General features: G+C 44.5%; 1 protein-coding gene across 22 annotated transcripts in view; it reads right to left on the reverse strand.

The window, feature by feature from the left end:
• LOC117527150 (receptor-type tyrosine-protein phosphatase delta-like) overlaps positions 1-18,200 on the reverse strand; it is a 527,875-nt gene that overhangs the window by 43,280 nt on the left and 466,395 nt on the right. For all 22 annotated transcript variants that reach the window (XM_034189362.1, XM_034189358.1, XM_034189350.1 and 19 more), the window contains 2 exons: positions 14,879-14,976; positions 5,468-5,591 (listed from right to left, as the gene is read on the reverse strand). In XM_034189362.1, the coding sequence (XP_034045253.1) occupies positions 5,468-5,591; positions 14,879-14,976 (222 nt within the window). The remainder of the gene's footprint in view (positions 1-5,467; positions 5,592-14,878; positions 14,977-18,200) is intronic.

The raw sequence follows: 18,200 nt of genomic DNA on the forward strand, positions 1-18,200 counted from the left end.
TCGTGAGAGAACAGAGAAGTTTCAGAAGAAGTCGGTTTCAGCATTTTATCCGGATATTCCACTGTTAAAGGAGATTTTTTTAATGAAAGACGTGCGGACGGATCCGCGCGTCGGGACGCAGCCGACGCGGTGCGGTGGCACAGGAAAAACACCTCCGTGTTGATAACCATTTGTAAAATCCAGGCGGCTTTTGATGGCTTTCAGTGGAGTGAGTATATGAGAAATTGTTTAACAGGCAGGACATGTTCCAACTTGTCCTTAAGGCTTTCAACAGAGGTGTTTTTCCTGTGGCGGAGCGTCGCGGCGGCTGCGTCCCGACGCGCGGACCCGTCCGCACGTCTTTCATTAAAAAAATCTCCTTTAACAGTGGAATATCCGGATAAAATGCTGAAACCGACTTCTTCTGAAACTTCTCTGTTCTCTCACGACGTCCTGGATCAATAGAACCTGAAATGTGGAGGTTTTCAGCTTGAACAGGCTGACGACGGCGGCTGAGAGCGCTGAGCGACGTCTCGCACCGTGGGAAGTCCTTAAAGCGACAGAATCACCTCAAAATCTCTCATCAGCCGTTAAAATTTTCACTGAAAACCAGCTTAATTTTTCGAACCGTGTCCACTTCGATGTGTCTCACAGGTTTAGAAAAAATTTTGATCAAACAACGCGCCAGTCTCTCAGCAACTTCTCAGACAAAGGAATTCCGACGAGGGGCTGGACGACTCCTCCCACAAGGAGTGCTCACAGGCGAATGACGTCACCGACAGGCGTGGAAAAACTCACGCATGCGCACGAGGGTTCAAGCATGTCTGATGTAAAAACATATGAATGAAATCCATATAGTTTTTGAAAAAAAATAAAAAGGACCGTTACTTTATTGACAGCCCTCGTATATCTACATGAAAGGTTTATCTTTGACCCGTTGTGTGACTGTCATGCCCAAGTGCGCTGTGTTTGCTTTTGTGATGGAGGGCTGTATGTGGGGTTAATCTACTGTCTCGTGTCATTTCTCAGATCAGTTCTTGGTTTGGTTTTGTGGTATGCAGGAGATCACGTGACCGAGGGTCTATACATTCAAATAATAATAAAAAAAAATACTGTCATCACTCTTTACTCTTACTCAGTCTCTTACAACGGTGTAGCCTAAATACACGAGCTTTCCAGGAGCACACCAAATTCATTACGCACGCTCAGAGGCACGTCCCCTCCGGTGCGCACTTTTTTTTTGGGGGGGGGGGGGGGAGGACCCCGCCCCCTGTGATCAACTCATCGCCATCTGCTCTCCCAGCTCTTGTGACCACTGTGGCACCAAACTGTAACAGTCCTCCTGTTCCTTTGGACCCATCAGCATGGTGAAGAGGGGGGACAAGTTGAATGGGCAATGGTCTGTCCTCCATATCACAATGCCCAGGCTTACATTTGTTCACGTCAGCATGTACACACTTATACCTGCATCTGGAAAGGATACTCCAGCTTTGCCACTTACTAGGAGTAGACACAACACAGGAAGCAACAGTTACCGTTTAATAAGTTATTGCGCTTCTGATGGTTGCTTCTGATGGTGGGAGAGATCTTCGTGTCTCACTGGACATCTATTGCCCCCTCAAGCTGGGCAGCCCCCAGCCAATAAGGAGATGTCCCACCACAATCTACTCTCCACTACACTGGGTGCATGAGGATTAGTAAACTGTCTGACAAGTAGATCGTCAACTATTGCACCAGGCACCAACAAAAGAAGAACTTTAACAGAAAAGCGAGCTCCCAGAAAACAAGCAATAATCAACAATCTAGGGCAGTGGTGTCCAAAGTATTCTAGAAATGGAAAATCACCTGCTGGAGTCAGTGGCTGCAAAGAAAACTTGTACCCTCTTGGCCCTTTCTGGAATACTTTGGACACCACTGATCTAGAGTCAATACATAGATGTGTCTTGTGCAATGGTGACTGCCCCTCTCGCATCAGTCTCTACAGTCACAAGAGAAGCTGCTTAAGATGGACAAATGGTTGAGAGACAACTAATGGATGGATGATCATTCATGGTCAGTCATGACCGATGGAGACCAGATAGATAGATAGCCTAAATAAAACCTTAAGGCCTCTCTGTCTTATGATGCAATATCTTAACTATCCAATCCTGGATAACACTGATGCTTATGCCAGCATTTTGAGGCATAAGATGCATTAAAGAATTATTAACTGAGCAAGCGAGGTTAATAATTTGTTTATTATATAGCTATTATATATAAACACAGGAACATCTGGTATCACCCGAATATGGAGCTGCTAATGGTGTTGGGCTCATAGTCAGACCCGTTTGCTTTCTTCACCTCCATGAAGAACTTGCTAACAGATGGTCCGGACGTTAGCTGGTAAGCTTTCAATCTGTGTGTTTTTTCTGATGCTGTTTATGGAGTATGTTCATGTCCGACTTGGTTTTTCTAATCATGTTTTTAGGTTTCTGGATTATAATGAAATTTTCAATCTGTTCTTGACTGTTCAGAGCTGTGTTTTCATCTTGCTGGTCTTCATTTTGCATGTCTACTTCGAGGTTGTTTGCTGTTAATTCCTCTATTTTCTTTGTTCGCTTTTTGTTTTGTTTTATTTTGCACTGTGAAAACTGTAATCAAAGTCGCAAATCTGTTATGCAATCCGGACTGACTGTCATGGTGACAGTCTGATCTGGTAAAATATCAGACTGGAAATAAGCAAATCAGAGTACGCGTACTGTTATAGCCATATAATACAACTGAATATTATCTGGATATTTGTTATATGGTATTTGAGAGCATTTATATAGCAAACAAAACACCTCCCAGGACCGAACCTTGGGGTACACCAAAAGGACTGAGTAGTAATACAAGACACATAATTAGCAGCTGGGGTTTTCAACACAGAGGCACCTGTGTACAGGATCATCCTCAAAGAAATGCGTATCTACAAAATGCTGTAGCTGACGTTCCCCCTCGCAATGCAAGTGATGCCCCTCATCTGAGTTTCCCTACAGGTCTTTCTAATGCTATGTAAAGATCCTTGGAACAGACTTAGTACCAAAAACATCCAGCTGTTGCCTTATTCAACTTCCACAACCACACAGTAAGACAAGAAGCACCAGGGCCATAAAGACTTGGACCTTCATTCTCCTGCAAAAGATATTGGCAACAAAAAAAACAAAACACCTCTGTCCAGTTGTCTCCAGATATCAAAGGCAGAGGACCTGGAGGGTACTGATCACACAAAATACTATTTTTTTTTATGTGTAATGAACCAGATTCTTATTTCTATTCACAGTGAAATAATTCATATGGATTATTTAAACTCATAAAATTGGTTTATGTCCCCGTAATAAAGGCTGAGGATCATCTCAGGTCATGGCTAGCGGATTAATGTTTTCACAGGGCCCAGCGTCCTTTGGTGTTAGGATTGTTCAGCAGTCTTGTTTTGTAATACATGTTAAGACGATCACGGGCCTAATCTGAGTGCACTCTGGATGTGTCGCTGTGAATGGCAACACGTCTGTAAGGCTGTCTCTGTGTAAGATGCGGCTGACAGCATTCGTCCTGGAAGGGACTGTGGGTGTGTGACAGACAGGGAGCGCACGAGTGAAGGAGACTGTCTGTGTGTGTCTGATTTCGGATCAGTCTTGCTCATCTGGGGCCTAATACCATAATCCCCCTAAAATCACAGAGTCACAGCTCAAACATGCACTGCGTTCACCAAAAACACACAAACAAACACGTACCAAAGTGCATGCTAGCGTGACCCGGTTCTGCTTTTGAAGTGGGCCCCAAACTCCTTTTGAGGCTTGTGTTCATGGCTTACGTTCAAAAACACAGAAGTTGAAGAACAAAGTCAAATCCCGACAAGAAGAAGCTCCTGCAGCCGATTCTTTCCTCGCAGCTTATTTTTACGAGTGTGGCAACGTTCGGTCGTAAAACTCTGCACCGCTGTGGCACACAAACGTAAAAACCGAGCGGTGCGGGCTGTTTATACAACTTCTTTTAAAAGGGATGAGGGCAGACGGTAAGAAGAGCATCCAACACATTTATCAACTGCAGCTTTGCTCAACGCTTTGATGTGCTACAACTTCATTGCAGTGGCTCTGCATAGATAAAACAAACGTGTTCTGCTCAACACTCGATTGGGAGCAAGCATGCACGCTGTACGTATCTGTGCATGTGCTCATCCTGTGCATGTGCTATTTATAAGCAGTGTATGCACGCGTGCACGCTCTTATGTGCATGTCGGACGTTTTCTAAGCTAAAAAGAAAGACAGCCAGGGCTCTAGGACAGGCGGGGGTGGAAGGGCTGCTCACACATGCTCTGCCCAGATAAGACTCATTTGTTTGGGCTTGAATTCCCACTGCCTCCCTCTCTCCTCACTGGAGCTGCCAGTTTCTCTGCCTCAGGTCTTTCCCAGCTGAGGTGGGTGAGTGCACTTTAAAATATACACTGTGAGTGTTTGCTTTAGACATCACCTCCAACTAAACCAAACAACAACAACAAAAAAACCCGAACCCAGGACACTTCCAGGGCCTGCCGCTGATTTCACCAAACCTGATATGTGGATGATGGTCAATCCCAGAATTCACCTTAAAGGGCTCATTTTGTCAAAATTAAAGTTCTTTCACTCCAATTTGCACCAAACGTGGCACAAATATGGAGGTGGGTTCTGTAATTGCCCAGGTAAAGTCAAATTTGCCAAAGATCAATCATTGGGGTCAACGTTATTGGAATCAAAGGTCAAAATTTAAGTTTTTCTCCTCAATTTGCACCAAATGTGGCACACATATGCATTTGGGTTCTGGAATTGCCTAGGTGAGCTCAAATTGGTCAATCACTGGGCTTTTAAAGGTGTATCTGAATATTGTGCCATGTAAATAGCAGAAAAGTTCAACTTTAGACCAGATTGTTGCTGGTATGGCACAGTCACTTTCAGCTACTACATGATAGCAATGTACAGGCAATGTGCCCAGCCCCAACTCATTTTTAGACCAACATACTCATGGGCACACAAAATAATGCCATTTATACTCTCTACATACACAATGTAGACACTGGGTGTGAAAATGCCAACTGCACCCCATATACAGTAACAATGACACTTGCAGTGCATTATGCATTGCCTTGTACCAGGTGGAATATAAGGCCCCAAATATGAAGCCAAACTTTTAATGGGGTCACATTAGACACTTTAGCAAGCAAATATAGGTGACCAAGTGTCTTCAAAACAGAAAGTAAGTAGCTAAAACCACCTAATGGGTCCTGAGGGGAGACATCCTAATAAATAAACAAATAAAAAGTGCATAGCTTAGGATTTTGTGTATGTTACTCTCTGGAAAGGAGCTGCTGAAGATGTATAACCTGAATCCCTAACCATAATTATCTGCATAAAGCAGAAAACATCTTATTTTGAAAAAAAAAATGACACCTACATTCTGGTAAGTACACATGAACATGAATGACAGAGGGTCTTACCTTCAATGCTTGAGAGTATAACCCTGGAGTGATCATAAGCAATGACATTAGCATAGCGGTTCTTCGGCTTGTTGACCTCCAGATTTGAGTTCTCCCATGTAAATTGCTGACCGGGGTCGATCGACTGGAACACACACATAGAGATGGGTGATGAATTAAACACACAACAAACGTAACAAGAGATTGTCCATGTACACTGTAGTATACAACAAAAGTTGTCTTCTCCAATTAATCCATCCTCATTACAGTGAGACATGATCCAACAACAAGGAGCAGTGGCCAACCACAATCCAACACTCAGGGACCAAATTCAGGTCCACAGACACTGCCTTGTTCAGAGGCACACACGTATTGTGTGTTTTGATGGTGGCAGGAAAGCAGAGTGTTTGGAGGAAACCCAAGCAGAGATGGGGAAAACATTTAACCTCCATACAGAAAGGATCTGGGCACTGATGGTATTGAACCCCAGAACTTCTTCATGTGAGGCAAGAGTGTGAACCACTGTTCCACTATGCTGCCTAAAATGTCTTATTAAGGTGCTTGGCCACTGCACGCCAACAGAACAACTTCAGTACTCCTTGGTATTGATTGTACAAGTCTCTAAACTGCATTAGAGAGATGGAATGCCATTTTTCTAAAAGACATCCCCTAATTTGGGATAATGGCAATGGTGATGGAGAGTGGTCTCTAAATCACAAGTCCAAAATCTCCCATAGGAGTTCAGGTGCTTTGGAAACTGTTGACTGCAAAGGCAGCAGGATATGATTCACATCATTTTCATTCTCAAACCATTCAATAACCCCCTCATGCCCTCTGGATGACATTTTGTTGTGTTCACTCATTTATTCAGATTTTTCCTTGAATTTGTCACTCTGTATGTGGGAACCAGTGGTGGCCAACAAACCACGACTTTGGAAATGAAAGAAACTGACACACAAGCTCATTTCAAACTACATTTAACTTCAAAACCACACAGAAAACAGCGAGAAAAGAAATAAGTATCTTATTTGGCTGCATTTAGCCAAAATACTTGCTACAGGGTTGTGTGTATTTGTGACCGTGTTGCGTTTTAAAGTGCAACTGTTGTAAAACAATCAGAAAATAATGGCTTATTTTACTGACTTAATATATTTCTGTGCCGAAATGCTACCTGTTGCACAGAACCAATTCTTTGCCTACCTCACTCGACCATCTCGCTCAACCATCTTCCTCGCTTCATCTTTCTTTTGTGGCTAAATTCATTCATATTCCTTTCCGCAGAGGTGTGCGGAGATATGATCATGTTATTTGAGTTTTAGAACATAACAATTGTAAAACAATCCCAAAGTAATGGTTCACTTCTCTGACTTCGAACATTTGTATGTGGAATCATTCTGTCTCTCTCACTAACAACCACACCTGCTCCTAATCCATCATCAGTGCAGCATCCACTCACCATTCAGCAAATGGATGGCAGTTCTATGGGTATTTTTTGGGATTTATCTGGTGCATCGAAATTCAATAAAATTTAATGTTTGTCCTCATTATATTTGAACAGGCAATGGACTATCTATCTATCTATCTATGGTCGTTGTACAGAAGAACATTTGGGCAATTTTGTTCAAAACTGAATGTAAACCTTTTTATTTTTCAATGTTTTCTCTCTTTCCCTGCTCTGCCATAATCTGATAAACAAATTCAGGTGTTCAGCCAATAAAGAGCTAAGAGACACCTGACTGAACTAATCAGGTTTTGCCAGAGCAGGGAGAGATGCAAAATGTGCAGGTTCGAGTGTCCCCTGAGGACCAGGGTTGGGAACCACTGCTCTAACAAATAGCCACTGCACATTTGGCAGCTCCATGTGTAGTTCCCCCTTTCCAGTCCCTGCTTCTTATGGAATATGTAACGTTCTCTTATTTCCCCTAATCAGCTATACTCAGTACATATAACAAACATTTTTAATCCATTAGTGGCTAAATTGTTCTGTCTCAGCTTATCTCTCTTACCACTTGTTTTCTGATGTGTATTTGTCTGCTTGCCCAGTTTGGATTCTGTTTGTTTCTGGAAATTGGATTCTGCCCATCTGGTATAATTTCCTTATTTCCTGCTTGCCTCTGTGCTCTTGGACTCTGTGTGATTTTTTTTTTTTATACTGAGCTCTGCCTACCCACGTCTATAACACTGCTTTGATTACATTTTGGATTTCTGTTTCCAAGCGTTGCCCATTTAACATGAGATGTTTACTTATTTAATATAACTTCTACAGTTCATTGCAAATTGAAATCTTTTTAAAAGCAATGTTATTGTTGCGCCACTCGAAGTATTGCTCAATACGGTAAGAAGTAAAATGAAATGGCCTTGACTAACTTCATTTTATGGAAGCTTAGTTGTGGGGCTAATTGTACTTGTTATATGCACAAGAGTTCATGTAAGTGGAGAATACACACAGACCCTAACCTCAACATACGCCTTTATTTTACCCGAGTGTTTTCTGTAATTTATGTTGTAAAACTGAAACATCTCAGAAGAAAGTACACATTTGTCATGAACACACAAAATGTGATGTACGTATGCTATACATTAGCCAATACGGTCCAGCGCTTTAACCACAACATTTCAAAATCACTGCATTAAGGCTGGAGATGGTAGCCTTCATTATAAAGACATTCTATGCTGAACTCCAGTCGCTGTTCTTTTCATGAAGATCCAATTCTATACCACTTCATCCTGAAGCTGTATAACTGGTGAGTGAACAGACATTGCACCGTGGTAGTTGCACTATGGCAGTTTCTGCAACCACAACCACAGAAGCCTATAACTCCTTCTGAGATGTCTGGGTGTCTTGGTGACTTCCCCTACTAGTCTCCTTCCATCATGATTACCCCGTTTTTGAGAAATGTTCATACAGATTTATCATAAAGTACCATACTCCTTGTATTTCTTAATAAATGATGTAAATATAGTCAAAGACACAGTCAAAGACTCTGACATAATATTCATGAACACATCCCCACGAACCTGCCTCAAGAAAATTGGCTGTAAAGGTGATGATTTAATCCTTATATTTTGAATAAACTGCTCCTGTTCTGACCTTTTTTGGAATGTGTTGCAGGCCTTAAAAGTGGGAATGGACGTATATTAACAAATAAAATGAAGCAATGAAGCAGAAGACAAAGTAAATGTAAGGATTACTGGCTTTTTTAAAAAAATGTACATTTTCCATATCGTCCCAACTTTTTCAGATTTGGAGTCGCATATACAATTGTATGCAAAAGTTTGGGCACCCCTTATGAATTCCATGATTTTCCTTTATAAATCATTCGTTGTTTGGATCAGTAATTTCAGTTAAATACAAGGTCTGCGAGAAAAGAAACCGACAGTTTTTATTTTTAAAAAAACTATATGGATTTGAATCACGTGTGATTACATCAGCCAAGCTTGAACCCTCGTGCGCATGCGTAAGTTTTTTCACGCCTGTCGGTGACGTCATTCGCCTGTGAGCACGCCTTGTGGAAGGAGTGGTCCAGCCCCCTCGTCGGATTTTCATTGTCTGAGAAGTTGCTGAGAGACTGGCGCTGTGCTTGATCAAAATTTTTTCAAAAACTGTGAGGCACATCCGAGTGGACACCATTCGAGAAATTCAGCTGGTTTTCGGTGAAAATTTTAAAGGCTGATGAGAGATTTTGGATTGTTTCTCTCGCTGTAAGGACTTCCCACGGAGCGGGACGTCGCGCAGCGCTCCGAGGCGACGTCGTCATCCTGTTTCAAGCTGAAAACCTCCAAATTTAAGCCTCTATTGACCCAGGACGTCGCGAGAGAACAGAGAACTTTCAGAAGAGGTCGGAATCAGCAGTTTATTCGGACATTCCACTGTTAAAGGAGATTTTTTTAATGAAAGACGTGCAGACGGATTGGCGCGTTGGCTCGCAGCTGGCATGGCGCACCCGCCACACGAAAAACACCTCCGTTGGAAGCCTTAAGGACAAGTTGGAACATGCCCTGCTGTTAAATAATTTCTCAGATACTCACTCAACTGAAAGCCACCAAAAGCCGCCTGGATTTTACAAATGGTTATCAACACGGAGGTGTTTTTCCTGTGGCGGGCGCGCCGCGCCCTGACGCAACTTCAAATTTATCACTGAATCTTGAACACAGTCCTCAAGATACTGACTGGAATCCATGTGACCCACAACTTTAACAAGATTCCCAGTACCTGCACTGGCCACACAACCACACAGCATGATGGAACCACCTCCAAATTTTGCTGTAGGTAGCAAGTGTTTTTTCTTGGAATGCTGTGTTCTTTTTCAGACATACTGCCCCTTATTATTTCCAAATAGCTCAATTTTAGTTTCATCAGTCCACAGCACCTTATTCCAGTGCTTAATTTGTAAAGCGGGAGGTCCCATAGCGCAGAGGATGGGTGGCTCTGGTGCAGAAAAAAAAAAGGGCAGGGGTGGGGGGAGGCTTGCAAACAACGCTGTGCGCCACACCGAAAATAAACTGGGCATGTATTGTAGGCCTAATAACACTAGTCACACCAAATCCGGATAGAGTACAAATTCCTGTTTAATGATGTACAGTGGTCCCTTGTTTATCACGTGAGTTACGTTCTAAAAATAACCGCGATAAACGAAATCCGCGAAGTAGCCAGCGCTATTTTTTACAATTATTATAGATTTTTTAAGGCTGTAAAACCCCTCACTACACACTTTTCTCAAACAGGCATTAACATTTTCTCACTTTTCTCTCTTGTGTAAACACTCTCTTTTTTCTTCTGTGCGAGAAGATTATAAACAAACACACACAGAACAAAATGCGCGGCTCTCCCTTCGCTCACTGCCTCCGGGGATACGGATGCGGGACCCGCAAAGAATCCAAGTCCTCTCTCGGTGGCCATGGAGCTCTGCGGCTACGGTCAACATCCGGATCAAAACAGCGAGCGTAGCCTCTGGACCTGTTGCCAGATTTGGTGCAATTCCACACAGCAGACAGGAGGGCGGTATGAGTGGCAGTGAGAGCAATCGCGGTGATTTTTAAAAAAATATTTTGTTATTCAAGAGAGGTGGCGGATCACCGGATCCAGTATAAATAGCTGGCGGAGCCAATGTCAGAGGTTCCGGAGCGCGCGTCCGAGGTTAAGGAGCGCGCTCCAGCTTGCTCCCCCTCAAATTAAGCCCTGCTTTATTCCAAAATGAAGCTGGCTTGTCCAAATGTGCTTTAGCATACCTCAAGTGACTCTGTTTGTGGAGTGTATGCAGAAAGGCCTTCCTCTGCATTTCAATTCAATTTCAATTTCAATTTATTTTCCTTTATATAGCGCCAAATCACAACAGAATTGCCTCAAGGCGCTTCACACAGGTAAGGTCTAACTTTACCAACCCCCAGAGCAACAGTGGTAAGGAAAAACTCCCTCTGAGGAAGAAACCTCAAGCAGACCAGACTCAAAGGGGTGACCCTCTGCTTGGGCCATGCTACAAACATAAATTACAGAAACAATTCACAGAACAATTCATGGACGAATATACAAGAATTGCTCTTGGTGCACAGGACAGGAGGATCGCCAACACAAATACAACTCCCATCTCTGGATGGAGCTGCACCTTAAACAGAGAAAAAACAGAATCAGGCATCAGAAAGACAAAAAAATACTGTATAATTTGCCAGCATTAAACAACAAGAAAAACAGAAGAAATACTAAGGTGATCGCTGGCCGCTAGCCCTAAGCTTCACTAGAAGACCCAGAATTTAGGTAAAGTTGAGGCCGCGGCCCGCTCCAAGTACTAATAACATGAATTAAAAGAGTAAAAAGCGTAAAACAAAACTGCACTAGTATGCTAGCCATATGAAAGGGAAAAGAAGTGCGTCTTAAGTCTGGACTTGCAAGTCTCCACAGAATCTGATTGTTTTATTGACGCAGGGAGATCATTCAACAGAACAGGGGCACAAAAAGAGAAAGTTCTGTGACCCGTAGACTTCTTATTCACTCTAGGGACACAAAGTAGTCCTGCACCCTGAGAACGTAAAGCCCAGGCCGGTACGTAAGGTTTAATTAGGTCAGCTAGGTAGGGAGGTGCCAGTCCATGAATAATATTATAGGTTAGTAGCAGAACCTTAAAATCTGATCTCACTGGGACAGGAAGCCAGTGAAGGGATGCCAAGAATGGGTGTAACGTGGTCGAACTTTCTGCTTCGTGTGCAGCATTTTGAACCAATTTTAGAGCCCTAATGTATAGCATTACACAGCATCTCCTTGTGCAAAGTGCGTTGTATAGTTGAACAATGCACGATCTGCAGCAAGATCATGTTGTAGGTCTTTGGAGCAGGTCTGAGGGTTGACTATAACTGTTCTCACCATCCTTCGCTTCAGCTTATCTGGGATATTTCTATGCCTGCCACTTCGGGCCTTAACTAGTACTGTGCCTGTGGTCTTCCACTTCCTCACTATGTTCCTCACAGTGGAAACTGACAGCTGAAATCTCTGAGATAACTTTTTGTATCCTTCCCCTAAACCATGATGTTTCAGGTCATTTGAGAGTTGTTTAGAAGCTCCCATGTTGCCACTCATTATAAGAGATGAAAAAAGGAGAAACATTTGTAAACGGTGTCACCTTAAATACCCCGTTTCTCATGATTAGATTCACCTGTGTAAGGAGGTCAAGGTCAATGAGTTTACCAAACCAATTTTGTGTTCCAATAATTAGTGCTAAATGTGTTCAAATCAATAAAATGGCAAGGGTGCCCAAATTTATGCACCTGCCCAATTTTGTTTAAATAATTATTCCACACTTTCTGTAAATACTAGAAACTTTATTTCACTTCTCAAATATCAGTGTGTTCGTCTGCTATGATATATTTAACTGAAATTTCTGATCCAGACATCCAGTGATTTATAAAGGAAAATCATGAAAATTATCAGGGGGGCCCAAACTTTTACATACAAATGTATAACGTAAAAGTAGATTTTGCACAACATGACTCCTTTAAAAGAAGAGTCCAATGTTAACAAAAGAAAGCCATGAAACTGCACAAACAAAAAGCACAAATTGAAAAAATAACAAGGCATTAATGAAATTGGCAAGAGGGCAAATACTCTATCCTATTTCAAGAAACAACATAGATACAGGGACTTTCTGCTTTCAGCAGAAAAAACCTGGACACCAGGGAAGACGATAAAAGCACATTAAATTCCTTTGGGAGAAAAAAGACGGTAGTGTTAGACCAACACATTAAGTTCTTGGAGGGTAATTACAGTGTAGCCACTGCTGTTAACTCAGAGAGGCAGACATGAGGTCATTATGGGGCTGTCGATGCAGAGGGACCAAGAAGCAAGAGAGCCAGAGCAATTTAGTAATTCTGAATATTTTACGACACATAATTATGGTTTGGTTGGGGAATAAATGGACAGGAGTGGTAATGGATGAGGGTGAGTGTCTCGGGTGGCTTTCTGTTTGCTGCCCAACGTCATGTGTGTCTGATTATTACACCGCAATCATTTCTGGCCTCTGTGTCTCTCGCCCCCCGCCTGGATCCCTCTTCCAGCCGTGGCTCTCATTGCCTTGTTAAGGGTTCAGCACTGAACAAAGCGCATAGTCACATGGGGAGAATGGAAGACCCAACAGAGCGGTTCCAACTTGCACCGTAATTACACACCACCCCTCTTATCCTTCTTTATTCCCAACACTAAAACACCCTTAAACACCCTTGCTTTTTGTTTTCACTCTTTGCATAATGTGTCCTTGTCTTTCTCAATGTCTCTGAGGAAGATGGTTTGACTCCGTTTCGTCATCGCCTGGCGTCTCCTTGTGCGCCCGGCAGCACTCGGTCTCAATGGATTTTATGTGAGGAAGTGAAAATATTCATGGCATCTCATTGTTATGTAAGTGCTGTAGTAGGGAAGCATTTCTACAGATGTTTCTGGACTCAGTTCAGCATGCTAAAGCCGGCCATACATACACAATGATGTGATGCAATAGTACTGTATCAATAAAATGCAGTGCCTCTTCAGTGTGCCCCAGGAGTGTATTGCAGAATAACCACAGCACACAGTGCACACATTATGGCGTGCACCTCTATATGTGCTGTAAAAGAGCAGTGAGAGCACATGTTGCTACATATGTGGTCCACGCAGAGCTCAAGGGAGAGAAAGATAAATATGTAATGAGGGAACATTATATGAAGCACTCAAAATGCTACTGTGTGAGCACAAGATGTAATTATCTTCCATGTTGAATTACTTCATGAATACATGATAAGCGTCTGCATTGTGCCAAGTTGAGTGCACACTTTCGATTAATATAAACATGACACCCTGGACGAAAGACATGAATGGGTGTTTATGTGGATAACAGCAAACATGGAAATACATATTATAGAATACAGATTTTGTTTGCTAAGAGATAAATGTGCATGCAGGTGTATTAACAAATTATTCAAACTGTGGAAATTAATTTGCCAATATGTTATGCATGTACAATAGCATTTTGGGCACTATAAGTTTTTTTTATATCTATTTTGTCCTGTCACTGGCCACTCTGGGGCTTCATGTGAGCACATTAGTTGGATCCTTCAAAAGTGGACAGCTTTTTTCTCTCTTTGGGCTTTTCTAGTTTGACATGGCATTTCTTCACCTCATATGATTTAGTAATGGAGATCTGGTGGACTTTAGTTGAGGGTGAGTGGGTTGCTATGTCAGTATCAAGTGCAAACGCATAGTGTGTGTGTTTGTCCACCTGCGTGTGTGCCTGTGTCCTTCTACCATGTAACGCCATGCAAAAGGCACTATGACGTAATACTGTAAATATGCTTCTGGTCACATCTCAGGATTTTTGAACAAGCTCAAACTGCTGCATCGTGGTCTGATCTCACCTACAAGCACAATCGTAACGCACGGCAGTACAGTGTGTGTTTCTCCACTTTCCTGATGTAACACACATTCATACCGTATTATCGTGTCGTGTACAGTTCAGGCATGTTATCTTCAAGCAGCTGCAATTTTTCTGTTCCACACTCACGATGCTGCAAGCTGAAGAAAACTAATCAAGAAATCCTTTTTTTTTTTTTAAATTTGCTTTCTGTATCTTGTGGACTCACTGTCATTTCCTCTTCATTCCTATCGCTTTCTCCACCGGAGCGTAGAAACGAGGCCTCGATAAATATCTAGCTGTAAGCAAACTCTGTTTGAGTTTGCAATTTCAATTTCCCCTGTATATTTGTACAGATCAAAACGTGATAAAGGTTGGACCGGGGGGGTTGTGAAATGAAGGACTTTATCTTGTATCACTCTCCGAAGACAAATCAAAATACAATTTAACTGTCTTGAAATTGAAAGCGAGAATAAAAAAATGACACCAACAAATGACGAGCCTGCATCATAGGCAGATAAATGTCTCACGTTTCAGATTCCCGTGGCCAGACAATCAGCATTCCTACCTCGTATTCTTGAGAGAACTTGAGATTGTCATTTGCCTTCAGGCGCTCAATGTGATCTGACAGTTCGGAGATTGGGACGGGTGGGTGACTTGCCATGCCTGCCGAGCACAGAAACAGAAAAAAAAGAAGAAATTTTGTTGTACGTACAACTTAAAGAGTTCTGGAGGAAAATGTTAGGAGTTAGGATTCTCAGCGGCGGTGTTATTTAGTGTTCTGGTCGTGGTAAGGAAGCAAATGGGAGTGTTTTGTTTTTTTTGGTTAAGTGAGCGTTTTGTCTCCAGGCACACAGAAAGAACAATGTTTCCAAAGTTACTGAGGCACAATAACACGGCGACAGAGTATATGCACACTGCCAGTGAGGATTAACAACAAAAAAAAAGAGACCATGACATACAGTACTGTGCAAAAGTCTTCAGCACCTCTGAGTTTCTGCATAAATGAGTTATTTGATGTTGTTGTCATCACTGCTGTCAGGAAAAGACCAACTTTAAAACTTATGAATGTGAATTTAAAAAAAAAATTAAACGGCTTACTATGGAGTTCCACATATTTCACTTTCTCACACACGCACACACACTACATTCAATTAAACCACACTCCTATCTGTAATTACATGTTAGATATCCATAATAGCACCTGTCCTAGTGTCAACTGTATTCTCAGCAGTCAAAATGGTTATTAAAGATGTCAGCAACAACATTCTTACTTATCAAACTTCCACTCAAGACATTTAAAACTTTTATTGTTGTACTTATACACTCAGCCGTCAAAGTTTGAGCTCAAGAGCTGCTTGGGAAGAACTTAGGGAGTCATGAGGTCACTGGACAGAAGTGTTTGGTGATACTGCTTCCATTGCAGGAGAATGAAGGTTCAAGTCTTTAGGACTCTGGTGCTTCCTGTCTTACTACATGGCTGGAAGACTTGAATGAACATTAACGAGTGACCAAAGGAGACAACTTGATGTCTCTGCACTCAAAAAACTGATGCATTGGATGAACTCAATTCAATTATGAGCAGGATTTCAATCCTGTCGCCCAACTCAGATAAAGCATATCTATGCAAGATAATTTAATTTACTGTTGTGAAAGTGTAGGTACACGGACCCACAACAGGGGGCGCAATGAACGGACAATGGAGAAAAGTAAGAACAAGTTTTACTGTTGTGAAAATAGCACAACTGATACAACAATTAGCAATTTGTAAGCCGAAATCTGCTGGTGTCTTGTGGGCAGGCCCGAAGGTAGGAGACGTCCGTCCTAGTTGAACCGGAACCACCCAGATCTCCTCTGCCACCGAAACCCAGAAGTACTGGAACCGCCAAGTCCCGAATTCCCAGGTGGCCACTGCCTCCGCTCGTCGGATCCGGTACTGCTGGCGGGAAAGAACACAAACACACAGGTTGGGATGCGACCGCACCCAGTAGATGAGAGGGGCAAAGCCGCCTCCACCTCTTGTCACACTGAAGCAGGAAAGGTGAGTACTTATCCGAACACTTGGCCTTCCGCTGTCCTGAAAAGTTTATAATGTATTGTCACAAAGATACAGTATCTGTTGCAGAGGTGATTACCTTAAACTCAAGGTGATATCTCGGCACTGAGGTGGAGACGCTGTCCTGCTGATATACCTCCGTACTGAGTGAAGTCAGCTGTGTCCAGTAATGGTGACAGCTGTCATCCTGGCTGCTCTCATCAGGCGGTGGCGCCCTCTGGTGCCTGGAGCCCGCACTCCAGGCAGGGCGCCCTCTGGTGGTGATGGGCCAGCAGTACCTCCTCTTCAGCGGCCCACACACAACAGGACCCCCCCCCTCAACGGGCGCCTCCTGGCGCACGACCGGGCTTCTCCGGATGGCGACGGTAAAAGTCGGCCAGGAGGGCCGGGTCCAGGATGAAGCTCCTCTTCACCCAGGAGCGTTCTTCGGGGCCGTACCCCTCACCGGCCAACAGGTACTGAAGACCCCGGCCCATTCGACGGACATCGAGGAGCCGACGCACGGTCCAAGCCGGTTCCCCGTCGATGATCCGGGCAGGAGGTGGTGCCGGACCCGGGGTGCAGAGGGGTGAGGTGTGATGGGGTTTTATCCGGGAGACGTGAAACACTGGGTGAATCCGCAGTGAGGCCGGAAGCTGAAGCCTCACTGCGGCGGGATTGATGACTTTGAGGACTTTGAAGGGACCGATGTATCGTTCTTGGAGCTTGGGGGAGTCCACTTGAAGGGGAATGTCCTTGGTGGACAACCACACTGCCTGCCCAGGACGATACGTGGGAGCCGGGGCCCGCCGCCGGTCTGCATGTGTCTTCGCCCTCGTCCGGGCCTTCAACAAGGCAGAGCGGGCGGCACGCCACACCCGACGGCACCTCCGTAGGTGGGCCTGGACCGAGGGCACACCGACCTCTCCCTCGACCACCGGAAACAAGGGGGGCTGATACCCCAAGCACACCTCAAACGGGGAGAGGCCGGTGGCAGATGACACTTGGCTGTTGTGAGCGTACTCGATCCAGGCCAGGTGGGTACTCCAGGCCGTCGGGTGCGCGGCTGTCACACAGCGTAGTGTCTGCTCCAATTCCTGATTCGCCCGCTCTGCTTGCCCGTTGGTCTGGGGGTGATACCCAGACGAGAGGCTGACCGTGGCCCCCAGTTCCCGGCAAAAACTCCTCCAGACGTGTGAGGTGAACTGGGGACCGCGATCGGAGACGATGTCTGATGGGATGCCATGCAGACGGACGACGTGGTGGACCAGGAGGTCCGCTGTCTCCTGGGCCGTTGGAAGCTTCGGGAGGGCCACGAAGTGGGCCGCCTTGGAGAAACGGTCCACTATCGTGAAGACGACGGTGTTTCCCTGGGACGGCGGGAGACCCGTGACGAAGTCCAGGCCGATATGGGACCAGGGGCGATGAGGCACGGGCAGTGGCTGTAGCTGCCCTGAGGTCTTCTTGTGGTCAGCCTTGCCCCTGGCGCAGGTGGTACAGGCCTGGATGTAGTCCCAGACGTCGGCTTCCAGGGATGCCCACCAGAAGCGTTGCCGGACGACTGTCACGGTCCTTCGCACCCCTGGGTGACAGGAGAGCTTAGAACCGTGACAGAAGTCCAGGACTGCAGCCCTAGCCTCTGGTGGGACGTATAGTTTGTCCTTTGGTCCGTTTCCGGGGTCCGGGACACGGGTCAGGGCCTCCCGGACGGTCTTCTCCACGTCCCAGGTGAGGGCGGCCACGATAGCGGACTCCGGGATGATGGGATCCGGGGGATCCGACGGTTCCGTTTTGACTTCATCCTCGTGCACCCGGGACAATGCGTCCGATCTTTGAGTCTTGGTCCCGGGGCGGT

Source organism: Thalassophryne amazonica, chromosome 15 (genome assembly GCF_902500255.1).
Source record: "Thalassophryne amazonica chromosome 15, fThaAma1.1, whole genome shotgun sequence".
NCBI classification, from domain to species: Eukaryota; Metazoa; Chordata; class Actinopteri; order Batrachoidiformes; family Batrachoididae; genus Thalassophryne; species Thalassophryne amazonica.